At 37.2% G+C, this 27,068-nt stretch overlaps 1 protein-coding gene across 2 annotated transcripts in view; it reads left to right on the top strand.

Moving 5' to 3' along the window:
* PI4K2B (phosphatidylinositol 4-kinase type 2 beta) overlaps nucleotides 1-26,579 on the top strand; it is a 35,043-nt gene extending 8,464 nt beyond the window's left edge. The window contains exons 3-10 of one of the 2 annotated variants that reach the window (XM_023223028.1): nucleotides 2,177-2,377; nucleotides 3,646-3,777; nucleotides 6,525-6,663; nucleotides 7,994-8,061; nucleotides 11,240-11,339; nucleotides 15,935-16,068; nucleotides 16,630-16,689; nucleotides 24,511-26,579. In XM_023223028.1, the coding sequence (XP_023078796.1) occupies nucleotides 2,177-2,377; nucleotides 3,646-3,777; nucleotides 6,525-6,663; nucleotides 7,994-8,061; nucleotides 11,240-11,339; nucleotides 15,935-16,068; nucleotides 16,630-16,689; nucleotides 24,511-24,684 (1,008 nt within the window). In that variant the 3' untranslated portion in view covers nucleotides 24,685-26,579. Of the gene's footprint in view, nucleotides 1-2,176; nucleotides 2,378-3,645; nucleotides 3,778-6,509; nucleotides 6,664-7,993; nucleotides 8,062-11,239; nucleotides 11,340-15,934; nucleotides 16,069-16,629; nucleotides 16,690-24,510 lie in introns of both variants that reach the window. The other variant, XM_023223027.1, reaches the window with a different exon arrangement.
* Nucleotides 26,580-27,068: the final 489 nt, after the last annotated feature.

The following is a 27,068-nucleotide window of genomic DNA, read 5'->3' as shown; positions in this document are numbered from 1 at the left end:
TACAGGTGTGAGCCACTGTGCCCGGCCTCAGTTTTTTGCTTTTACTAAAGCACTCTGGTGTTTAGAAACAGAGCTGATCATTTCAAGTCACAGTTTGCTATTTTGTTATTTTATACTTGGTTTGAAGCATTTATTGAATACCCACATTCCGCTGTAGCCTTATTGAGTGTATATATATTCACAAGTCCTTATCTTATGGAAGTCTGTAACCTTGTTAGCCAAACACAGTGGAAGTTTAAACCTTCAAAACTTGTTTAATGTCATTTCCAAAGTACTTGATTTTTTTTCAAAGGTAGTGAATACCTTTTCTGGCATTTTACCAGGGGAAGGAGGCTCAGTAATCTGAAGTTTGAAAGTATTAAAATGTGAAAGTGAAATGAACCACAGGATGATTCTAGAGCGGAAAAGAGAAGTTGATGTGGCACTTTGCTCCACTTAGTCTAGAATTTTTCAAAAATACGTTGTTTTTTCTAAAAGCTTTCTGAATGATGTGTAATGAGCAGTTCTTTTCTCTGGGGGAATAACATTTATAATTTCACCCCCAACTTTTTTTGCAGGTTGAAGTTATATTTTTTAAATGATTTTAAAGCATAACCCTTTTTTGAGATTAAAATGTATTTGTGGGTACTGTCAATCTCTCAATCTTTATTCTAAGCTTGATTTCTTAATTTGATCTTGCTGACTTTTTTACTAGTGACTCAGACTGTATTGTATTATATTTATTGTGTTATAAAGCAATTATATACTTATAATAAGATTTGTTCTTGTCTAAGGATAATTAAGCTTCTAAATTGAATATGAATATATTGTATCAAACAATAAGAGTATAGAGACTTTTAGACATTCATGAGCAAATAAAGATTTTTTAATAGGAGAGAGTTTATTTAATTAATCAATGTATTTATTAAGATGGATTCTCACTCTGTCACCCAGGCTGGAGTGCAGTGGCATAATCTCTGCTCACTGCAATCTCCACCTCCCTGGTTCAAGTGATTCTCCTGCCTCAGCCTCCTGAGTAGCTGGGATTACAGGCGCACGCCACCATGCCCAGCTAATTTTTGTATTTTTAGTAGCGATGGGATTTCCCCATGTTGGCCAGCTTGTCTCCTGACCTCAAGTGATCTGCTCACATCCCAAAGTGCTGGTATTACAGGTGTGAACCACTCGGCCTGGTCAAGAGTTTACTTTAAGTTGGTTCCTGAAAAAATAACTGGAAAAGAATTAGGGTAGGAGAATCTGACAGCATGGATGTGTACTATATCTTTAGAGGTGGTTTTTGTCATTGGATTACTTAATGTAACAAATACTTGGATGTCTACTGTGCATCAGGTACTGTTCTGAGTACTGGAAATGCAGCCCTAACAAACCAAGTCCCTGCTTCTTACAATGTACTTTAATGTGGGGAAAGTAAACAGCAAACATGTAATGTGGATATGTAATAGATATTGAATAATAACATTGTTTAACCTAGAATGGTGGTTTTCAAACATTTAAAAATCAGTGAAACTCTTTTTCTTTTTTTTTTTTTTTTTGTGACAGTCTTGCTCTGTCACCCAGGCTGGAGTGCAGTGGCGCAATCTCTGCTCACTGCAAGCTCCACCTCCCGGGTTCAGACCATTCTCCTGCCTCAGCTTCCTGAGTAGCTGGGACTACAGGCACCCGCCACCACGCCCGGCTAATTTCTTTGTTATTTTTAGTAGAGACAGGGTTACATAGTGTTAGCCAGGATGGTCTCGATCTCCTGACTTTGTGATCCGCCTGCCTCGGCCTCCCAAAGTGCTGGGATTACAAGCGTGAGTCACTGCGCCTGGCCCAGTGAAATTCTTTCTTAACTCGGAAATCCAGCAATATAAAACAGGTGAAATTAGAGTTAATCTGGTTAAGTGGCATGAGGTCTTAGAGCCTTGCCCTCACCTTCCCAGGGTTTGTCAGAGCACAGTTTGAAAACTACCGGTCTTGATTTTAGATTGTTGAATGAGAATGAATATGAAAATGTGATTTGAACTAAATATCTTAATATTTGAGGTTTATAAATCCTCTTAATAGTTTGAGGATTTGTGCCTATATCTTTGGTGGGAAGCAGTAGAAAATAATTTATTAGAATGCATTTTATGGATGATTATCTATCTATATATATATATATAAAGTCTAATAAGATTTTTCCTTTTTGCTATAGAAAATTATTGGTGTGTTTAAACCCAAATCAGAAGAGCCTTATGGTCAACTCAATCCCAAATGGACCAAATATGTCCATAAGGTCTGCTGCCCTTGCTGCTTTGGCCGAGGCTGCCTGATTCCTAATCAGGGGTACCTTTCCGAAGCGGGTGCCTATTTTGTGGACAACAAGCTTCATCTGGGCATCGTACCTAAAACAAAGGTAAGCCAGACTTTATTTTTAACCATGGACTTTTAATTTACAACCTGCTTATATCTCAATATTTCAGTATTTATTCCTAATGGTAGAACCTAAAGTGGAGCCCCTTTTTTGGTGGTAGTCCAAGAGTCATGAGTGACTGGTAACTAGTAAATTGATTCTGGTGTAGATCCACAAAGTATTTAAGGGAATGTGTCTTGTCCCTGTGAGATCTGACAATGCTAACAAAAAGAGGATAAAGACCTAGCATTCAGAAGGCAGGAAAATATCAGGGGATCCAGAGATCCTATTGAAGGCAGAGATAGCCAATGTGCTTAAAGACTACTATTGTTGTCCTTTCAGCCTTTATACAAAATTTTTTTCTTTTCTTTTCTTTCCTTTTTTTTTTTTATTTAAGAGACAGAGTATTGCTCTGTTGCCCAGACTGGCCTTAAATTTCTGTGCTCACGCAGTCCTCCTGCCTCAGCCTTCTGAGTAGCTGGGACTACTGGCACATACCATCATGTGCCTGACACCCACATCTTTTCTCTTTATCATGGCTCACTGCAGCCTCGTCCTGCTGGGCTCAGGTGATCCTCCCACCTCAGCCTCCTGAGTAGCTGGGACTACTGGCACATACCATCATGTGCCTGGCACCCACATCCTTTCTTTTCTTTTCTTTTTTTGGAGATAGGGTCTCGTGCCCAGGCTGGAGTGTAGTGATGCAATCAATCATGACTCACTGCAGCCTGGTCCTGCTGGGCTCAGGTGATCCTCCCACCTCCGCCTCCTGAGTAGCTGGTAATACAGGCGTGCACCACCACACCCAGCCAGTTTTTGTATTTTTAGTAGAGATGGAATTTCTCCATGTTGCCCAGGCTGGTCTCAAACTCCTGAGCTCAAGCAGTCTACCTGCCACACACCCCCAGAGTGCTGGGATTACAGGCGTGAGCCACTGCACCCAGCTAACCTGGCATCCTTTCTAAATTTTTACTTGAAGCCTTCTTTCTTAAAATGTTTATTCCTAAGTCTACATTTTAATGCTGTTACTTTCACCACTGGCAAATTTTAGGCCTCTGAAAGGCTTTTATACCACTCTCAGAAGGAAATATGTGCCATTCATTTAACAAGGCTTTGTAAAATTCCCTGACTTTTCTGTTTTAGATTATCTAGGGCCTTTATTACAGGGTTACACTTTGCTAATTTTCATCATTAGAGTGAATTTCATGGTGTATATGATAGAGATACTATAATACAAATTCTAACCATTTTTCTATATTGTATGTTTCTAGGTGGTTTGGCTTGTCAGTGAGACATTTAACTATAATGCGATTGACCGTGCAAAATCAAGAGGCAAAAAGTATGCTTTAGAAAAAGTGCCAAAAGTGGGTAGAAAGTTTCATAGGATAGGACTCCCTCCTAAGGTAAGTTTCTCTGATAAACTTTATTTAGAGGGCAATCGGGCACATACATCCTGAGCTCTAGGAGCTAGGCATTGTGCTGTTAGCTGTGGATATTATTATAGCACAGATTTTTCATCTTCCAGGAGCTTGTAGTAAACAGGTAATTTCAATGTAATATAAAGCTGTTGAGATGATGGTAAGTTCAGGGAGCTCTTAGAGGACAGATGGACGCCTAACCCAGTTTAGAAGGATGGGAGGTGTTTCCAGGAAGAGGTTGCATGAAAGGCTTATAAAATAATGGGTAAAAGCACAGGTCTGGAATCAGACCTAATCCCAGCCTCTCTGCTAGTTTGCTCTGAGACCTTGGGCAGGTTCCTTATTCGCTCTCTCTTTCTCTCCCTTTTTTTTTTTTTTTTTGAAAGAGGGTCTCACGCTGTTGCCCCATCTGGAGTACAGTGTTGTGAACAGGGCTTTCTGCAGCCTCAACCTTGTGGGCTCAAATAATCTTCCTGCCTCAGCCTTCTGAGTAGCTGGGACCACCGGTGCACACTATCAGCCTGGCTAATTTTTAAATTTTTTTTTGTAGAGATAGAGTCTCACCATGTTGCCTAGGCTGGTCTTGAATTCCTGGGCTGAAGCAATCCTCTCGACTTGGCCTCCCAAAATGCTGGGATTTCAAGTGTTAGCCACTGTGCCTGGCCAAGTTCCTTACTCTTTAAGCCCCAGTTTCCATAAAATGAGAATGATAAAAACTACCTCTTAGGTTGTTGTGAGGATAAAACTAAGAAATTCATGTCAAGTACTTGGTACATAGTAAAGGTTAAGTAAATGGTAGCAGCTATGTTTACTTACTACACATTATATTTTCTTTTTTCTTATCACCTTTAAATAAACCTGAGGGATGGTAAGCAGCCAGCTAAACAACATTAGAGAGGGTTAATGGGAAAGGCATTCTAGAAAAAGCTTTAAGATTTATTTTATTTTTTTTTTATTTTATTTTACTTTTTATTTATTTTATTTTTTTTGAGACAGTCTCGCTCTGTCGCCCAGGCTCGAGTGCAGTGGCGCTATCTCGGCTCACTGCAAGCTCCACCTCCCAGGTTAATGCCATTCTCCTGCCTCAGCCTTCCAAGTAGCTGGGACTACAGGTGCCCACCACCACGCCCGGCTAATTTTTTGTATTTTTAGTAGAGACGGGGTTTCACCGTGTTAGCCAGGATGGTTTTGATCTCCTGACCTCATGATCCTCCCACCTCGGCCTCCCAAAGTGCTGGGATTACAGGCGTGAGCCACTGCGCCCGGCCAAGATTTATTTTTTAGAAATGTATTTGGCTTATGATTTTCTTGCTTCTGTACATTTATCTAGATAAAAAGAATTTCAGTAGGAATTCATCGTTAACCTAACTTTTAAGATAAATTTTACTCAAAGTGTGCAGGGAGTTTGAAAGTTTTTAAAAGGCCTGTTCTTCCTTGGACATGCTGAAATAAGTGTGACTAAAGGAGGATGTTATTTCCATATTTATGACTACTGGTTCTTAGTTATAAGTATTTTAAAGAACACCTTTAGGAAATCATTAAAATTTCATGCCAATAACAAAAACATAAAGTGTTAGAATAAAAAGCAGATTTTCTTTGTGGTGATTTGTTTGTATTTTTGAAGGAAACTAGGGTTACCTATTACCTGTTTGTCACATACTACTTAAATTTGTATTTCCTTCTCCAACAAATTGTTTACTGTTAACTAGTAATCTTATTAACAAAAATGCCTTTTTAAATGGTCATATCTTAAAGGAAAGGACTTTTTCAAAGCCACTATCAATATTATGATTAATAGATTTGTTCTTTAAAATTTTAGACAGGGTATTTAATCTGTGAATCTGTGTGGTTAAGGAATCTGTCCTTTTTTTCTTTTCTTTTTTTTTTTTTTGAGACTGAGTCTCGCTCTGTCGCCCAGGCTGGAGCGCAGTGGTGCCATCTTGGCTCCCTGTAACTTCCGCCTCCCAAGTTCAAGCAATTCTCCTGCCTCAGCCTTCTGAGTAGCTAGGACTACAGGCGCATGCCACCACACATGGCTAATTTTTTGTATTTTTAATAGAGATGGGGTTTTACCATGTTGGCCAGGCTGGTCTCAAACTCGTGGCCTCAAGTGATCCACCCGCCTCAGTCTCTCAAAGTGCTGGGATTACAGGTGTGAGCCACCACACCTAGCCTCATCCTATTTTTAAAATAAAATGATTTATTTAGAATTCAAAGAAAGAGTCTAACAGCTAAAAAAAAAAAATGAAAAAAGAAAAAAATTATTTACTGTATTTTATGTCAGAAAAAGAATCTGGAAAAGTTTATTCAGTAAGATAAAATTGCACCGTTATTGAATAAGCAGAATAGGTTTAAAATTTGGCCTCCATAATTACATTCATCTCAATGAATATTTTTAGAAAACGGCATTCTTTTTCAGAGTGTCACATTGGAGATACATGTTTATTCTTTTTTAAAATTTTCCCAAAATAGCTGCTATGCTCCTTGAAAGTCTAGGGGTAAGCATTTTTTATCTGCTATGTATTCTTTATGCGATTATTTAAAATTAGTGTATAAAAATAGTTTTCTTGATAAATGTGGCTTATCTAAATTAGTGTTAAGTCTTCTTTCTTATTGTGTTTACATGACGTATTTTTTGACAGTACTGCTGAGAAATATAAATATTAATCCCCTTGTTCTTGTACTTTCTTTTCTAACTATAGTTCTTAAAATTATAGATTGGTTCCTTTCAGTTATTTGTTGAAGGTTACAAGGAGGCTGAATATTGGCTTAGGAAATTTGAAGCTGACCCTTTGCCTGAGAATATTAGAAAACAATTTCAGTCACAATTTGAAAGATTAGTTGTTTTGGATTACATCATCAGAAATACAGGTATTGAAGTTCTCTTATTTGTTTACTCAAATCTTGTTCATTTTCAAACTATATTCTTGTTATCTAAATCAAAGTGGTAAACTTTTGTTGGAGTCTTGAAGCCACTTTCTCTGTCTACCTTGGCGAACAGATGTAGTATTGACTCTTCTGGGCAGAAGTCATCCTGTGTGGGATAGATTCTGATTCATAGCAGGCTCTTAGATCAGTTCCTGTCTCCTAGAGAGGAATTTCCTAGGGGCAAGGCAAAGTCAGATATTGGTTATCTGCATAATGTGAGTAATTAAGGCTTCATTGTATAAATTATGTTAGCTTATTTTGACATTGTGTAACCGTTAGTGTAGTCTATAAATACACTAAACTCTTAATTTTTCCTGTGCTATGAAGGGGCAATGATGTAGACCAGGGGTGTCCAGTCTTTTGGCTTCCCTGGGCCACACTGGAAGAAGAATTGTCTTGGGCCACACATAAAATACAGTAACACCAATGACAGCTGATGAACTTAAAAAAAAAAAAAATTTAAAAAAGTCTCAAAAAAAACTCATAATGTTTTAGGAAAGTTTACAAATTTTTGTTGGGCCACATTCAAAGCCATCCTGGGCAGCATGTGGCCTGCAGGCCTCGGATTGACCTTGATGTAGATTATCCAAAGCAGGGGCTCCCCATTGTGGGTCCCTGGGCTCTCAGGGTCAGCATTATGTGAGAATTTGTTAAACACGCATCTTCTCAGACACTACGCCAGACCTTTTGGAACAGAAATTGCAAGTGGGTGCTGGCAGGCTGGGTTTTAAGGTATCCTCCAGGTAATTCTGATGCATTCTGAAGTTTGAGAACCACTGGTTCAAAATGTTTTCTTATTTAGTTTTTGGCAAAGCATCAGATAATTTTCCAGATTTACTGTCTTAATTTGTGTATATATATATATTTACAGTCTAGACCACTTCTATGCTGACATGAGGTGAGCTTGCTTAGAAATTTGCTTAGAAATAGGGGTTAATGCTTTTTCTTCCTAAAGTGAAGAAAAGCTCTTTGATTTTAATAACCTTGATTTAATAATTGTATCACCTCACAGGGTAGTAGTTTTGAGGATTACATGAATTATTACATACTAAGCACTTAAAACAATGTTGGCCTAGAGAAAATATTCAATAAATGTTAACTCACATTTATGGGTTTGTTTTTTTTTAAGTTTCTTTGTGTTAATTGTGACCTCTAATATGCTGTGGATAACCAGTGAAAGTCTCAAAAATCAGGAGATCACTAGATTTTTCTCATTGATACTAAGCCATGATGTCCATAGAAATGAAGTAACAGATTTTGTTTGTTTTGAAAGACAGGGGCAATGATAATTGGTTAGTCAGATATGAAAAGCAGAAATGTGAAAAGGAAATTGACCATAAGGTAAGGAAATTTACAATTGTATATGTTTATATATATATATACACACCCACACACACATATGTATATAATTGTGTATAACTTGTGAATATATATATATTCAATTTCTGTAAAAGATTCCTTTAAGTTATTCTTCACCATTTCCTCCTTCTTTCACTTAATCTTTGGTTTTTACATCTACTTTTTCTGTTTTTCTCACACTTTTTATTTTCGTCACTTGTTTACATTGCATTCTTGATTCTTGATTTTTTTTTGTTTTTTTAAATAGAGACAGGGTTTTGCCATGTTGGCCAGGCTGGTCTCGAACTCTTGGCCTCAAGCAATCCAGCCGCCTCAGCCTCCCAAAGTGCTGGGATTACAGTCGTGTGCCACCACGCCCAGCCAGTTCTGTTTTTTCTTTTGTCAACTGTTGGGCAGCTTTATTTTATATTTTGTATTAGAATAGAAGAATAATACCTGCTTAGTACTTTTTTAGAGTTTGAGAAATTTATAGAATCCCCATATTTTGCTTTTATGTAATAAAGGCTTCTGGGATGTTTGTTCACCATGTTTGTATTTTACTAATTCACTTTCTTCTGAGTCCTTTCATTCAGTGTTAAATAATACAATATTACCTAATAAATGGAAGGTGTGTGCGTAACCTGTGAATCACATCCACTGAACTTCAAAAAATTATTAAATACTTCTACTATTTATAAGAAGCTGGTTTTAACATATATAATAGACTGCATAGAGCCTCAACACTGATATCAGAGTTACAGATTTTAAGGTCATTGCTATCGACTTTGAGTACCAAGTTCAAGTTTTAGATATTTACATAAGATTTTTTTTTTTTCAGAATACTTTTACAAGTTTAAAACAGTTTGTACATTTGGGAAAGTTTTAAGTGATTAAAAATATTTCTTCAATATTTATAATTTATGTTCTCAAGTAATGACTTAAAGCTGTTGCATCATTTTTAAAAGTTTGTACTTTTAAATGTTTATCAAGGATATTTAAATATATATATTCATAGCACTTAGCAATAAAAAGGAACAAACTTGATACAATAGCATGGATGAAACTTAAAATTATGCTGAGTGAAAGAAGCTACACATAAAGAGACCATATCGTATGATTATATTTATATTTAAAAATTAGAAAGTGCAAACTAGTTTCTAGTGACAGAAAACAGACCAGTAGTTGTCTGGTCTTGGGGTAGGGGGAAAGCTGGACTGCAAAGGGACACAAGGAAACTTTGGTGTGAAAGTTTCACATATGTCAAGGCTCATCACATTGTACTTGTTAATATAGGAAGTTAATTGCATGTAAATTATACCTTAATAAAGTTGTAACTAGGAAGAATGGTAGAAATAAAAATAAATGCCAGTTGTAGCAGAAATGGACTATAAAATACAAACATAAATGCACATATGTATAAGCTCCTGGGCCAGGCACAGTAGCTCATGCCTGTAATCACAGCACTTTGGGATGCCAAGGTAGGAGGATTGACTGAGTCCAGGAGTTTGAGACCCTGTGTCTACAAAGAATTTAAAAAACAATTTTTTTTAAAGCACCACTTAAGGATAAAAGACTTTAAGAGAGTAGAAAAAGTAAAATGAAATAAATTAGCCTTGACGTGGTGGCAAACACCTGTGGTTCCAGCGATTTGGGAGGCTGAGGTGGGAGATCACTTGGGCACAGGAGGTCAAGGCTGCGGTGAGTCGTGATTGTGCCTCTGCACTCCAGCTGGGTGACAGAGCAAGACCCTGTCTCAAAAACATAAAAAAATTAAAGATAATTAAATAAATGTAAGCTCCCGAAATTATTTTATTTGTATATCTTAAGCAGTTAGATTTTGCTGAAAATTCTTTTGCTCGAATATTTTGTGCACTTTCAATGAGGTGTAAGACATTTGATATATACTAAAAGAAATAAAGTTGCCATACCTCACATTAGCCTTCACTGTAGTGTTTTTAACTTAAAACATTTCTGTTTTACTTTTTGTTATTTTATCTAGGCCACTTAGTAGTAATGGCCATCTGTCTTTAAGTAATCAGAATACTCTTTTTTTCCTTTAAAAAATGCACACATTTAACTTTAGTCTGTTTTAATTTCTAAGTAAAGCAATTCCAAAAATATGAAGTTAACATCAGAGCCATGTGAACCACCATGATAAAATAAAACAGATATTCACAATAATTACATCTAAAGATAGTTCAGCTTGATAAATCACCTTCCACAGAAATACTCTTTAACATGAAAACCCTCTTTCTCCTGAGATCTTTATTTCTGTTATGGAAGAATACAGAAGTTAGGAACAGCCTACTGTATTAGTACATTCTCACACTGCTATGAAGAAATACCCAAGGCGGGGTAATTTATAAAGAAAAGAGATTTAATTGACTCACAATTCTGCATGGCTGGGGAGACCTCAGGAAACTTACAATCATGACAGAAGGCATCTCTTCACAGGGCAGCAGGAGAATGAGTGCGAGTAGGAGAAATGCCAGACTCTTACAAAACCATCAAATCTCATGAGAACTCACTCACTATCACGAGAACAGCATGGGGGAGACCGCCCCCATGATCTGATTACCTACACCTGGTTCCGCCCTTCACACATAAGGATTACAGGGATTACAATTCAAGATGAGATTTTGGGTGGGGACACGGCCAAACCATAACACCTACATTCAAGAATATCTTGAGGTTCCTTCTACTAGATCTTATTATATTTAATTATGGTCTTTGGAGGAATTTCATTTAGAAACAATTTGTATTTGACTTATTTCTTTGGGACCCTAAGAAAGACTAGGTCTTAATAAGGTGATTTTATTAAGGTGTTTAAAAAAATCAGTAATATTTTACATCATACATTTAAGCAATGAATCTAGCAGTAAATTATCTAGAACATCACTTTTTAAAGTCACAATATTTTCAAGCCTTTTAAAGAGAAAACCATTACTGAGTAGTGGTATAATATCAAATTTTAAAAAACAGTGGTTAGGAAATACATGTTTTTTCAGACAGTCTCTTCCATTCCTGTGTGAATTTGTATTTTTTCTGGTAGCATTGTTAATTTTTGTAGGCTTTTCAGAGAGAATATGTTCTTAAACATCAATAATTATTATAAATAATTTATCCTTTGGGAATATTTATATAGGTTCTTTTATCAACATATCATTTTCCTCCTCTATAGGAATCAAAATGGATTGATGATGAAGAATTCCTTATTAAAATAGCTGCAATTGATAATGGTCTAGCATTTCCTTTTAAACATCCTGATGAATGGAGAGCATGTGAGTATTTAGAACCTTCTGTGGATTCTATAATTACCTTTTTTCCAGAATGAGAAGGGAAAAAAATTTACAGATACCACAGAGGAGGAAAAGTAGATGAAATATGATTATTCATTAAGGCTCAGTTTTAGGCATTAGGGATGCAAATATATACTACAGGGTCTTGCTATGAATTGTTTGCTTAGTTTGGGATGACTGGTTTTGATTTTTAGGCTTTGTGTTGTCCTTGGAAAATGAGTTCAGTAGTGTTCCAGTTTTAAAAATATATATAATGTTGAAATTATTTTAATATTTTGGTAGAACTATATTTTAAGTTTTTGGTTGTATTAACTTATAAAACAATTTAGGCCTGCCCTCCACCTGACCTCATTCTTAGGGAGTAGTGCTTTAATTGCCTTCCCAGTCTCTCTTGTGGTAAATGATTACATTTTGTACATCTTCTTGAACCAGTTTTAGACACTTTTATTTTGCTTAAAATTTTCCATGACTTCTTGAGTTTTAAATTTATGAGTATAGCATTTTATGAGAATTCTCTTATAATTAAAAAAATTCCCTCTGTGCATATTGAGTATTTAGGGAGTGAAATGAAATGATGTCTGAAGTTTGCCTTAAAATACTTGTGGTGGTGTGGACAGGAGGGATAAATAAAGCCAATTTTGCAAAAAAATTGGTAATAATTGAATTAACATGGGAGTTTATTATAGTCGTTTTCTGATATTTGTATGTGTTTAAGATATATGGGCCAGACAGGGTGGCTCACACCTGTAATCCCAGCACTTTGGGGGCTGAGGCTAGCAGATCGCTTGAGCTCAGAAATTCAAGACCAGCCCGGGCAACATGGCGAAACCCCATCTCTACAAAAAATACAAAAATGGGCCAGGTGTGATGGCCCATGCCTGCAGTCCTAGCTACTTGGGAGGCTGAGGTGACAGGATTCCTTGAGCTTGGGAGGTGGAGGTTACAGTGACCCAAGATGGCACCACCGCACTCTAACCTGGGTGACACAGTGTAAGGCCCTGTCTCAAAAATAAAATAAAAAATATATAGTATGTTTTAAAAATCTTTATATCCATGATATGTCTCTTTTAAATTCCTTCAATTTATTAGTGAGCCTTTTACTCATTAGGCTTGCCAAAGATTTGTCTGTTGTTAATCATTGGCCCTTCTATTTATTTAATTATTTATGCTTTTTTCCCCCAGATAATTGCCTATTTATTTTATAGATCAGGCTTTTAGTTTGTTTGCTTTTTCTTTTATAGACATATGTTTTCCATCATTATTCTTTTTTCCTATTATGTTCATACTATATTGCTTTCCTATAAATGCATATTAGGCCTCATATTTTCCTCTGGGTATAATTTTGGCTAAACCACGGATTGCACAGGTGCTACTCTATGACTCTGCCTTACATACTCATATTTTCTGATTTTCTTTTTGACAGGAATAATTAGAAGTATTTTGTCTGATCTTAAAATTTCTATGTCAGCTTATTTTAATTGTACATTATTACTATTTCTAAGAAACTGTTCATTGTTGTTATTTTCCAGCATTATTGCGTTGTGATCTGTGAATATGGCCTGTGTAAATTCTGTTTTACAGTTTGTTAGTAATTTCTGTATGATCCTATATATGGCCTATTTAGAGGATAGTATTTGAAAAGAATGAGCACAAAATTCTGTCTACTAAACTAAAGGTTGTTAGTCATATCATATCCTTTACTTATTTCCTGAATATATAATCTGTTAATTTTCAGAGGAAATTAATGATCACTGTGATTGTGATTTTGCCAGTTTTTTCTTCAATTTCTATGCATTTTTTGCTTTGTATTTCACATGTGTAGAGGTCCAGTGATTTATCTTCCTGGTGGCGTCTTCTTTTTTTTTTTTTTAAATTAGTGTGACATATATCCCACTTTGTGTATACCTCAGTGGTTTTTGCTTTTCTTATTTGGTTTTCGGTAACATTGTTATACCTCTGTTCATTTTGTTAGCATATACCTGGTATTATTCTCTACATTAATACATGTGTGAATGAATTACAAGGTCCCCCTCTGTCACCTAGGCTGGATTGCAGTAGCATGCTCATAGCTCACTGCAGCCTCAAACTCCTGGCTCAAGCAATCCTCCTGCCTCAGCCTCTTGAGTAGCTGAGACTACAGGCACACGCCGTCACACTCAGCTAATCTACTTTTATTTTATTTTTAACTTTTATCATTTTGTTTTAGATATATGACTTATGAAGGATACTTAGCTGTTTTTTTAACCCAGTCTGCGTCTTTTAATAGGTGCACTTTGTAGTTTAAGTCTCAATAAACTACTAATATGCTTAAGCTTTTCCTGCCATCTTATTTTTTTCCTGTTAAACATGAATTGTAATTTGTTCTTTTTTGCTTGTCCTGTCTTCTGTTGAGCTGATTTGAAATATCTTGGTTCCATTTTGTGATTTTCTCCTAATTGTTTGGAACCTTTATGCAAATTGCATTTTTAAAGGGTTTAAAGGGTACAACTAGGAAATTATTATCAAACATGCAGTTAGGGATTAAAGGTTGGAGCTTGAAAAGGAATTGGTAGTGGGGATATAGTTTTTATTTATTTATTTATTTATTTGATTCCTGGGATATGAGAGAGAGGAAACATTTTAAACTGTCATCTTGGCTGGGCACGGTGGCTCACGCCTGTAATCCCAGCACTCTGGGAGGCTGAGGCGGGCGGATCATGAGGTCAGGAGATCAAGACCATCCTGGCTAACACAGTGAAACCCCATTTCTACCAAAAATACAAAAATTAGCCAGGCATGGTGGCGGGTGCCTATAGTCCCAGCTACTTGGGAAGCTGAGACAGGAGACTGGCGTGAACCTGGGAGGTGGAGCTTGCAGTGAGCCGAGATCATGCCACTGCACTCCAGCCTGGGTGACAGAGCAAGACTCTGTCTCAAAAACAAACAAAAACAAAAACAAAAAAAACTTGTCATCTTGTTGGTGGAAGCCATGGTGTGTTTGCTATTACCCAGGAAAATCACAGAGAACAAACACTATTGCCTAGCACAATGCCAGGTATGTAAGTATTCAATAAATGTTTTATGAATGCTTAAACAAATAGAGAAGAGAAAGGACTAAGTATGGAATCAGGGCTAACAGTGACATTGAAAGAGGGAAGGAAAAACTAGCAAAAGAGAGTAGGAGTAGCTTACAAGACAAGATAGAGTGATATCTCCCACGCCACAGAGGAGAGAATTTCATAAAGGAGATGATAGAAAACAGTGCTACATACTACAGAGAGATTAAGTAGCATGACAACAGCAAGTGAGCCTTTGGACAGACCCTTGGGTCTGGCGACTGGTGGCCTTAGGAGAGAGAGTTTGGATGGTAGTACTAGAAGTTGAGTGTTGGGATTAAATGTAGAGGCAGATGAAAAATAAGGGCCTTTCTTCTATGAAATTATTCAGGGAAAACTAAAAAGAAAATTGGACATATCTATAAGGGGATGTGAGCCAGGGGAAAGACTTTCTTTAGAATGAAAAGTAACCTTCCTACTGTGTGCAATGAGATAGATCAAGAAGTGAGAGCCAGGCACTGAGGTGAGCTCCTGTAGTCCTAGCTACTTGGGAGGCTGAGGCGAGAGAATAGCTTGAGCCCGGGAGATTGAGGCTATAGTGAACTATGATTGTGTCACTGCACCCCACCTGGGTGACTGAGGAGAAATGACTCCAAAGGCAGATTTCTTCTTCAGGGCTTTCAAAGTGGTAGGATCCACCAAAGCTGGGGATTCTCACTGGATATGCTCACGGTAGCTCTGTGGATGATCATGTCAGAAAGCTTACACTCTTGCAGGAATCTGAATATGCACCCTCTCTGGAAGATTATACCTGTACAAATCTCTCTAGTCCTGGCATGGTGTAGATTTAATGGTCTTCTTGAGGGAGAACTAGAATTAGCTCAGAGTCGTGGATCTTTTGTCTCTTAAAGTGACTCACCTATTTACCTTCTAATGATTTCAAAGTTTAGAACATCTGTGTACAAGTAAGTGCTTAATTCCTGATGATTTGTAGCTGTGGAGGGCAGGCAGCCCTCAGCCGTGGTATTCAGTCTGTGCCTGAGTGCGGTGATATGCACCTGTAGTCCCAGCTACTTTTGAAGCTGAGGTGGGAGAATCCCTTGAGCCCAGAAGTTCGAGGCTGCAGTGAGCTGTAATCATGCCACTGCACTTCAGCCTGGGTGACACAGTGAGACCCATTCTCTTAGAAATATATAATAATAAAAACAATCTGGGGCTGTGTACAAAGTATAGGTATTCATCAGTTTCTGAGCTGAGGAACCAGGTAGATTGGGATACATTTAGAACTAATTGAGATAGATTCATTATCCAAACTCTTACTCTTTACTGTCTAAAACTCAGAGACATTACGAGTTTACTATCTGAATTGACTGTCCAAATCTGAGTACTTTGGATTGCAGTGTGTAGTTTTACTCTGATTAAGTTCTTATCCTGTCCTTTTTTGGGGAGAACCTAGGAGTTGTAGGAAAGAACCAGGAAAAATGTGAGTCTAAATAAACCATTTCCTACCACTGATGAGGAGAATGCTTTTTTCTCTGTTAGATCCATTTCACTGGGCTTGGCTTCCTCAAGCAAAAGTTCCTTTTTCTGAAGAAATAAGAAGCTTGATTCTACCATATATTTCTGACATGAACTTTGTGCAAGATTTATGTGAAGATCTCTATGAACTTTTTAAGGTAAGTTAATGCTTAGTTTGATTATTGCAGAAAATGAGATCTTCAAATAGAAGAGACTGCTTAATAGAGCTAATTTGCAATGTACTATTTCTTGTATTGCTGCTTGCCATAAAACCTGACGGGACGGAGAGGAATTAGAAGTTTTATTTACAGGAGCATAAATTCATAAAGCTATACTTGCTATGAGCATTCTTTGAAGTGAGACTACATTAAAATTTAATTTGCTGTTTTCTTCAAAAGTTGAATTTTTACAAGAAGACTCTGTAAATTATAATACATCTTTGGTGACCTGCTATGATTTAGTTCTCTTAAAAAGCCTAAATTCATTGGCTGGAAAGTCATCTTAAATCCTTCCTGGAACAAGTTGGGGTACAAATAAATAAGTCTTTTTGTGTCATTCTGGGAGTATACAAAAATACCTCAGGTAAAAATATTATTTTTGTTTTATTGATTAGGAAAGCTTTTTAATGGTCTTATTTGCTGAGTTGAAGAGTTCATCTGTTTTCAAATATTTATATCAAAGTCTTTATTTTGGGAATTTTTTTTTCCTTTCTGTAATAGACTGACAAAGGATTTGACAAAGCCACTTTTGAAAGTCAGATGTCTGTGATGAGGGGTCAGGTAAGTTACCTTTTTATTTGTTCATAAGGAAAAAAATCTCTTTGAAACAGTAGTCAACTGTTTTCTCCACTGTGATCTGGAGATGGAATTTTTAATACTGCCTCTTATGCTGAACCAAAATAGCCCAGATGATTAGAAATGAAGTTGATTCAGCCTAGTGCGGTGGCTCATGCCTGTAATCCCAGCACTTTGGGAGGCCAAGGCAGGTGGATCACCTGAGGTCAGGAGTCCAAGACCAGCCTGGCCAACATGGTGAAACCCCATCTCTACTAAAAATACAAAAAAAATTAGCTGGGTGTGGTGGTGGGCACCTGTAATCCCAGCTACTTGGGAGGCTGCGGCAGGAGAATCACTTGAACTTGGGAGGTGGGGGTTGCAGTAGCTGAGATCACGCCACTGCACTCCAGCCTAAGCCACAAGAGCGAAACTCCATCTCAGAAAAAAAAAAAAAAGAAATGAAGTTGACTGTTGACTGAAATCGTTTCTCCCCTCTATTATCTTATAAATTAGGTAGTTTTGACCTTGTTGTGTACTGTTCATTTAGCTCAGTGTTTCCCCTGCTATGAATTGTTGGTCCCCGTTTTGATAGCTATTTTCTTGGGCATCACTACCTTTTCCGCCTCAGATCCACTCACTTAGACATTTCAGTACCAAATTCTGTTGCCAATAGATTACTATTATTATTATTATTATTATTATTATTATTTTGCGGAATATGTTTGGCTTTTGCTAGAGCAGTCACTAAATAACCATGTCACCAAGATGGAGTGTCAATTGTAACATGAAAAAACTAATTGTAACTCAGTCCTCTCCCTGATCCCTCCTCCTCACTTTTTTGTTTTTCTTTTTTTTTTTTTTTTTTGTTGGGAGACCTAGTCTTGCCCTGTTGCTCAGGCTGGAGTGCAATGGTGCGATCTTGGCTCACTTCAACCTCTGCCTCCCAGGTTCCAGTGATTATCTGAGGTGCCTCAGCCTCCCAAGTAGTTGGGATTACAGGTGTGCACCATCGTGCCTGGCTAATGTTTTTGTAGAGATGGGATTTCACCATGTTGGTCAGGCTGGTCTCGAACTCCTAACCTCATGATCCAGCCGCCTCAGCCTCCCAAAGTGCTGGGATTACAGGTATATGCCACCGTGCCCAGCCCCTCCTCACCTTTAGTTAAAGGTTAGAAGTACAAGGCATTAAGTCTACTGATGGGGACCTGCAGGCTGGGCTCACTCTCAGATGACTTCTGCTTCTTGGACTCTATGAATGGTATTTCTATTCCAAAAGGAAAGCTTGAAACAGAAATAAATTGTACTGTAAACATTGTCTTTTAGTGTCTTATAAGTTAACATTCTCTTCCTAAAATATACATTTAATTTAAGGTAGCTGTTTGCCACAATACCTGTAGTAAACAAAGTGGGTCAAGTTTTTGCACTGATTATTATATTATACAACTAACAAGTACATATAATTACATCAGAGAATCATTCATTCATTCACCAAGTATTTATTGACAGAACTAGTGCTGGCAACTAGTCACTGGAGATAAAGCAGTAAGCAAAACCAAGTTTCTGCTGTCATGGAGTTTTGCTCTGCAGAGAAGGCCGGAGCTCGGTGAAAAGGGACAGGTGATTATCAGCTCATGCATCTCTCTGCTCTGTCACATTTATGCAGTGCTTAATGCAGTCGTGAGTTTCAAGTAGTTAAGTGAAGTCTCGAGAAATAGGATGGAGCCAGAGTACAGAGGGCCTTAAACACCAGAATGTAGATTCCACAAGGAAGGGATTGGAGCAGTTAGAAATTCCGCATTAAAGAAGGGCTGTGATGAGACAGAAGTTTTTGAAAAGGAGATCTTAATTCTGGGGTTCTTCTACGAACTCTTGAAACTATGTATAAAATGTTGTTAATATGTGCATTTTGGGTTGGGTGTGAGAGAAGATAGGATTTATATCTCAGCAAAAATATTTATATCCCTCAAAAAAGTTAAGGATTGCTGCAGAAGGCTGGGCTGGACAGTGGGGTACAGATTTGCTTAGTAGATGAGGAGACGAGCAGCCTCACTAAGAGGCTTTTTCTGGTAATTCAGGCATCAATGAAAGGATTTGGTGATCAATGATTATAATTATGTTGCAGAGTTTTGCCATCCCAAAACTTATCTCAGCTAAATTTTTAGGCATAGATAAGTATGCCTTGATTTGACCTTTTTGCTTGAAACAAATTGACTTGACATATCAATATGCTTCATTTTCTGGAACTTTCTTATCCCTAAAGGTTTATTTTTATTTTAGGAATCTGATTTAAAATAAAGAAGTAAATAAAAGCTGTAAATATTTTTTTTTTTTTTTTTTTGAGACGGAGTCTCAATCTGTCGCCCAGGCTGGAGTGCAGTGGCCGGATCTCAGCTCACTGCAAGGTCCGCCTCCCGGGTTTACGCCATTCTCCTGCCTCAGCCTCCCAAGTAGCTGGGACTACAGGCGCCCGCCACCTCGCCTGGCTAGTTTTTTGTATTTTTTAGTAGAGATGGGGTTTCACCGTGTTAGCCAGGATGGTCTCGATCTCCTGACCTTGTGATCCATCCGTCTCGGCCTCCCAAAGTGTTGGGATTACAGGCTTGAGCCACCGTGCCTGGCCTGTAAATAATTTTGTAAGCTGTAATTGTGGTTTAAAGTTAACACCCGAGGAATTTAAATTAAAAAAAAAAAAAAAAAAATGCCTGTCTGGGTGTAGTGACTCATGCCTGTAATCCCAGCATTTTGAGAGGCAGAGGAGGGCAGATTGCTTGAGCTCAGAAGTTCAAGATCAGCCTCAGCAATGTGGCGAAACCCCATCTCTACAAAAAAAATACAAAAATTAGCTGGGCGTGGTGGCATGTGTTTGTAGTTCCAGCTGCCAGGAGCCTGAGGCAGGAGGATCACTTGAGCCCTGGAGGTAGAGGAGATTGTAGTGAGCTGAGATTGCACCACTGCACTCCAACCTGGGCAGCAGAGCAAGACCTTGTCTCAAAAAAAAAGCCCATCTAAGAAGCTGTGGGAGTGTTCCAGTTCTGAGATCTGTTACAAAGATGTGTCCGTGGCTGTCTCCTATTTTAGTTACTTATATCCTATCTCATGCACAAAAGAAAAAGGCATTATAAAAATGAATGTAATAAAATGTGAAGATGACAGGGTCAATAACTTAGGAGAGAAAGAAATAAAATAATGATACTTTGGTTATTATACGTTGTCATTTGATTTGTTTTTTAATTTTAATTTGATTTTGAACTTTCTGATAGCCAAAAAAGATAATATGTCCTGACTATGTACATGACTGTGTAGCTCTCTGGTTTTGGCTGTTTTTTACTTATTTAAAAATAAGTTGGTCTAAGGCCAGGTGTGGTGGCTCACAGCTGTAGTCCCAGCTGCTTGGGAGGCTGAGGCAGGAGGATTGTTTAAGCCCAAGAGTTTGAGGCTGTAGTACACTGTAATGACACCTGTGCATAGTCACTGCACTGTAGCCTGGCCAACAGACCAAGACCTCATCTCTTAAGAAAAAAAAAAAAAAAATCTAAAAAATCAGGTATTGGACCAGGTGTGTTGGCTCATGCCTGTAATCCCAGTTTGGGAGGCCAAGGTGGGTAGATTGCTCGAGCCCAGGAGTTCAAGGTTGTAATGAGCTGTGATCACACCACTACACTCCAGCCTGAGCAACAGAGCAAGACCTTGTATCAAAAAAAAAAAAAAAAAAAAAATTAACCTGTATTCCACACAACAGAATAATTACTTCAGTGAATTCCTGGAGTCAAAATACTTGTGTTATTTCTGTCATTTATAAATATCATTTAAATCCCTCTCCCTTCCAGTTTCACCTATTAACTTAATGATTTGTGCTTTCTACAGCCAAGTCTTTTGCCCTAGTTTGTAGTAAGCCGTGAGTTTTACACATATAATCAATGGCATGCTCTAATTCTTCACATAAAGATGTGGACTGAAACAATATGAAAGTTTTGTTTGTTTGTTTTTTTTTAAATTCAGAGCTGGTAGCAATGTTTATGAACGTTAAAGATAAACCATGTTTTGAATTTTATATTAAATAGCAATAGGTCATAATCAGGGTAGGTAAAATTCATCTTATATTCTAATTTGGAACACTGAAACTGAGACTGTATTTACTTATAAGCAATGTGAAATATATTTTCCATGTGACCTGAAAAAATGCAGAAATAATAACTAAAACTTTTTCTGAAAACACGATGAACTTATATCAGAGATTTATATACCAGAAACTCATTTACAGATTCAATAATAGTTGGTGTTAGTACCTCCTGGTGCTTGACCCCTTACTGGACACTTTAATGATGCTTATTATTGTTTATCCTCACAACACCTCCACAGAGTAATCTACATTTTAGGTGGAATGACTGTGGCTCAAAGGGCTTGAATAACATGTATCTGTGAAATAAGGGGGCCTGTCAGCCTGGCCGTAGGCAGCATTTAGGCATTGCCTCTGCCTGGGGCCCTTATCATCTCTTCTCCGGATTTACTGACATTCTAAGTTGACCTTACCTCTTCTCCCATTCCTCTTCCACATTGAAACAAGAACAATTTCTAAAAACAAATCTGAGCATGTCCTCTGTTATTTAAAACTCCTATAATTTGTCCATGTATACAGGCTCAAGTCCAGGCTTTCAGCACAGTCGACAACACCCTTCACAGTCAGGCTCCAAACAGTGTGTCTACCTTTATCTCTTGCCATTTTGCCCCTCTCCCTGGGCTGGGCAAATCTGAACTGCTCTTCCTTCCCCTTTCCCAGTGGTGCCCTTGTGCATGCAATTCTCTCCCCTTGATGCCTTTCCCTCTTTATCTAGGAAACAGTTATTCTTTCAGCCCCCATATCAGTCTTCCTAAACTCCTCCTGCCAACCGGGAGTTGTTCTGATTTTTGTAGCACTCCCTGGGAATATGCTGGTGTCACATTTTACTCAGAAATTCAATTTTAAATCATCATATGGGGTACATTGCTAAGAGAGATAGCTTAAAATCTACAATGAAGTAGAATATATGTGGTTTGATGTATATAGTGCAGTAATTCTCAGGCCCCTTGAAATTTAAAGACCAGCGAACTAATCTAAAGGAAAGCAAAGTTGATGTGTAGAAGCCCACAAGTTTATACCACCTGCCTGGACCACAACTGTCAAATCCCTATCAAGCTGTCATTATGGCATGGATGGAGAAGTCTAGTGTCTCCCCTGGCCTGCAGAATTTGCTCCATTCTGTTTTTTTAAATAATCCTCTCTGATTTAAACAGAGAGTAATATATTGGTTATTCTTTGAGAAATGAAAAAATAGGTGGTATGTGGGGGAGGGGATCAGATTTTAAAGTCAGGGCAGAGGTCCTTTCCATCACACTATATTGTAATTACTTGTTCATGTGGCTGCTTCTAGAACTTGAGTTCTTTAAGGGCTTACATAGCTTTTCCCTCATTTGGTTGCCTCTTCTCCCCAACACAGTGAGTGCTCAGTAAGTGTTTCCTTAGTAAATAAATGCAGGATTATTAAGTGTCTTCTGAATTCCCAGAGAAATAGGTTAACTTCAGGATTTAATAATTTATGCAATTTCTCTAACTATTTGAAAAATTGATAATTTGTAGGGCAGTTTTTGTTTTCCTATACTTTTTTTTTTTTGGAGACAGAGTCTCCCTCTCACCCAGGCTGGAATGCAGTGGTGCAATCTCAGCTCACTGCAACCTCTGCCACCCGGGTTCATGCGATCCTCATGCCCCAGCCTCCCTGATAGCTGGGATTACAGGCATGTGCCACCACACCTGGCTAATTTTTATTTTTTGTATTTTTGTGTAGAGTTGGGGTTTCATCATGTTGGTCAGGCTGGTCTCAAACTCCTGGCCTCAAGTGATCCACCCACCTTGGCCACCCAAAGTGCTGGGATTACAGGCGTGAGCCACCACACCTGGCCAACGTTTCTGTTTTCCATATTCTCTGCAAGAGTCATATATTTTTCTTAGAGTCAGGAAAATATTAGCTGTTACTTAAATTGGTATATTTAGACTAACATTTTTAGAATAGAATTTTTAAAACCCAAAGAGGAAACTAATCAAAACATTTCCTTCCTTAACTGTGCTGGTGCACATTTTTATATTCATGGTAGGAACAATGCTTATAATAAACTCAAATTTCATAAATTACTTTTTTCTTATTACCCAAATGTAGTCAATTTAGAAAATTTTAAGAGAAGGCTGGGTGTGGTGGCTCATGACTATAATCCCAGCACTTTGGGAGGCTGAGGCGGGTGGATCTCTCGAGCCTAGGAGTTCAAGACCAGTCTGGGCAACAAAGCGAAACCCTGTCTCTACGAACAGTACAAAAATTAGCTGAGGTGGCGTGTGCCTGTAGTCCCAGCTATTCTGGAGTCTGGGGTGGGAGGATCGCTTGAGCCTGGGAGGCAGGCGCTGCCGTGAACTGTGATTGCACACTGCACTCCAGCCTGGGTAACAAAGCAAGACCCTGTCTCAAAAAAAAGAAAAAGAAAATTTTAAGGGAAGAACTTAAAAGTGATCCTAAAACATAAATATAACCTATAACCCTGTAACACCTTACTAGTAAAGATCTATTTTCCTGATATGTTAAATACTCGAAATATTCTACAAACTGAAACCATCTAGTTTGGCCAGCTGTAGTGACTCACACCTGTAATCTCAGCACTTTAAGAGGCAAAGGTGGGAGGATTACATGAGCCAGAGTTCAAGATCAGCCTTGGCAACATAGCAGGATCCCATCTCTATAATCATCAATCAAATCAAATCAATCAATCAAGCAATAAACCATCTAGTTTATAAAGTATTATGAAATTTATTTATTAGTATGGCTTTATGTGAAAACATTTGTGCTTGTCACTATTGACTAGTCTTTACAAGAACCAGTGAAATGCATAGAATGTATATATTAGATATTTTCAAACACCTGAAGGAGAAATCTGTATTTCTAAAATACACAATAAAGGACGTTTTTCCTAATATGCAGCAAAAAAAAAAAACGAATTGTTATAATTTTATTTTACCTGAACAGAGAACAGAATAAGCTATAATCTATGTATTGTGTTTTATAACCTTATTTGCATGCTGAAGTATAAATTCTCAGAGTATCTTTGAACATGATATATAATTTACTTTCCCTAATTTTATTTTTCTTATTAAGAGTAAACCCTTAAATGTACCTTTATTTGAAGTGGCTACCTTCCCAATTTGTCTAACCTATTTGCCCTGCTTCATGCTTTCCCATAGCAATTTCACCTTCTAATACATGGCATAATTTACATATTCATGTTTATTGACTCCTCTCCCTGCTAAAGTGTAATCTCTATGAAGGCAGCAATTTTGCTTGTTTTTTTTTAACTACTGTATGCCTAGCACTTAGAGCAGAACCTCGCATATAGTAGGCATGCAATAAATTTGTTGAATGAATGGATAAGGCAAGTATTTAGTTAAAACCAGACTGTTTAAACCAGTATTTGTTGAGGTTTTATGTTAAATTGAATATGTATATAGACCTCTTCACTTACCGTTCTTTGATTCCATTGCTTCTGGACATAGGCAGGATATTCTAGAATATTTTTAAACTTACCATCTGACAAAAGTTAATGCTAAGTGTGAGTGTGTGTGTGTGTGTGTGTAAACAGACATACATTCATATAATACATATTTATAACAGGTACTCATCATCACAGTCTCTGTTGCTCATAAATGGATGAAATAAAAATTATAATGAAAAAATGGTTTAAAAAATGTCAGTGAAGTGAAGCCTTTTATCTTCTTTAAATTGGTAAAAATCTCTCTTCTTCCCACAGATCTTAAATCTTACTCAGGCATTGAGAGACGGGAAGAGTCCTTTCCAGCTAGTACAGATGCCTTGCGTGATTGTGGAACGCAGTCAAGGTGGAAGTCAGGGTCGGATTGTCCACCTGAGCAATTTCTTTACCCAGACTGTCAATTGCAGGAAGCCATTTTTTTCCTCCTGGTAGTAAATATAAGAGTAAGAAAAACAAACTGTTTAGAATTATTGTGTTGTAAAAACGTTGTAGTAACATAAATCTGCTGTTAGGCGCTCCAGTTGCTAAAACCTCAAATAATTTAAGTCTTTAAAAGGTTATATTTTGAATGTAACCAAAAGTTTACAGTTTTTTCTCCAAATATTAAATTTCCATTTCAGGGAAGAAGTGCTATATCTCCAATATTGTATTTTTGTAGAAAATTTGTATTTTATGTTGTTGTTAGTTTAAAAGGTAATTTTACACATGCTGGAATGACTGTAATTACTCTAGAATTCCAAGTAGAATACAGTAACTTTTAATATTAGAAGAATGTTCATGTTAACTCTTCTTACATTACAAAAGGCCTTTGAGGATGCCTATGTCTGAAATTGCTCTTATGAACTTTAATAGTTAGCTAATAGAAAAACAGGTAAGAATAAAGCAATGTTGCCTTAATTTTAAAAGCTGCTATTTTAGAATTTGAATAAGTACTCCTAAAGTGACCATTATTAGGGACCAGAAAATTTTATCTTGGCCAAGTAATAGAGGACCATTTTGGTTTTTGTACTTGAGAATATTTTTGGTGAATTACTTTGTTGTAGTGAGGAAAAAATCTAAAGAAATCTCCCCTTTTTTAAAAAAGTGGAAACACTTAATTGAGACTTGAGGGGAATAATAGAAAGTTAAGGTAGATCCCCAATATTTTGGAATACCAAAATTGCCTTAAAAATTCCCTTCTGTTTCTTACATGGGATCAAGTACTTGAAATTAGTACTTCAGAGTACTGGCCTTGTTCAATTTAGTACTTCAATTAGTATTAAACTTCACTAAAAAGGAAACCATACTCCAGATTGTATATTGGATTGCATTTTGGGGTCCTAGGTCATACGTTCTTCAAAATTATTATTATTGTACTATTGTACTTGAAATTACAGATGTTATTATAATTACAGTCAAATGTAGACTATCAGGTCAAATTAAAGGGGAGCATGGCAGATAACCATAAAGTCATTTATATTTGATTTTGAAATGTATTTTTGTACTTTATTTTGAATATCATCCATATGTCTGACATTATTGGAATTTGTAACATTGTTACTGCACTAAGTGATTTAAATTGAATTGATGAAGACCTGATTTTACAGAAGCATAAGTTTCATTTTCTTGAGGCTTAAAACCAATATTACCACTCGGGCTTAACCAGGCAATTTGTGGTCTAGGCCTTTTGTTTTCTAAGCTTACTGTCTTGTGTTTGTTTATTTGCTTTTAATGAAGTATTTTGTGTAGAAGGTTAAATTAGGATGCAAAACAGTTCTGCCATTCCCACTTCCCTTACATCTTCCTTTTGCTCTTCCTGGATGAGATGAAGGAGGATTCTGCTGCCCTGAGGGTGTTCATTGGAAACCTGCGTTTTCCTACCTCTTCCAACCCTCCATTAGCTCGATTTTGAGATAATGGAAAATTGACTGGAAATTCAAAACTCAAACTACTATCTTTAGATAAACACTAGTAATTAAAATGTGCCTTTTGAAGATGTTTTCTAAGAGAAAGGAAGTACTTTGCAGTGATGTGGGTACTCCTTTCATCAAACAGTTTTTTCAGTATTTTGAGAATTGCCATATTAATTTTTATAATGGAAAACTTAATAAATTGCTACTGTTTTATATCATAAAATTAAAATACTATGGAAATATTTGCAAAAGATCTGACCATACCAGAAAAGTAAAGTTGAGATAGTTAAGCTATAACCACAAGTCAGAGTACATCGGTTGTATTTTGTAAACTTTCATGGACTGAATTCTTATTTAAATAGTATGTTTTTTTTCAATGAGTATATTTATAGTGTCAAATGTGATAGACTAAAGGTAATAAAAATTATAAGATTATGTTCTTCTGTATGTATGTGTTTGGAATATTTAGAATGTTTGTGAACACATTTACTATAAATGATGCCAAACTGCCATTTTCTTCATATATTAAAGGTATAATTTAATTTTTGTCTTGTTTTGTTTTTTGAGATGGAGTCTCACTCTGTTGCCCAGACTGGAGTGCAGTGGCGCGATCTCAGCTCACCACAACCTTCACCTCCCGGGTTCAAGCGATTCTCCTGCCTCAGCTTCCCGAGTAGCTGGGACTACAGGTGTGCGCCACTATGCCCGGCTAATTTTTGTATTTTTAGTAGAGATGGGGTTTCACTATGTTAACCAGGCTGGTCTTGAACTCCTGACCTCAAATGATCTGCCCAGTCTCAGTCTCCCAAAGTGGTGGGATTACAGGTGTGAGCCACCACGCCTAGCCTAATTCTTTATAATTCCAAAAGATATTTAACTGAAACCTTTATAAAGACATTTTAATTGTACTTAATTAAATATGCC

The sequence above is a fragment of the Piliocolobus tephrosceles genome, chromosome 3 (genome assembly GCF_002776525.5).
Source record: "Piliocolobus tephrosceles isolate RC106 chromosome 3, ASM277652v3, whole genome shotgun sequence".
Classification (NCBI taxonomy): domain Eukaryota; kingdom Metazoa; phylum Chordata; class Mammalia; order Primates; family Cercopithecidae; genus Piliocolobus; species Piliocolobus tephrosceles.
Note: the sequence above shows the minus strand (reverse complement) of the source record. Positions and strands in the feature narration are given on the sequence as shown.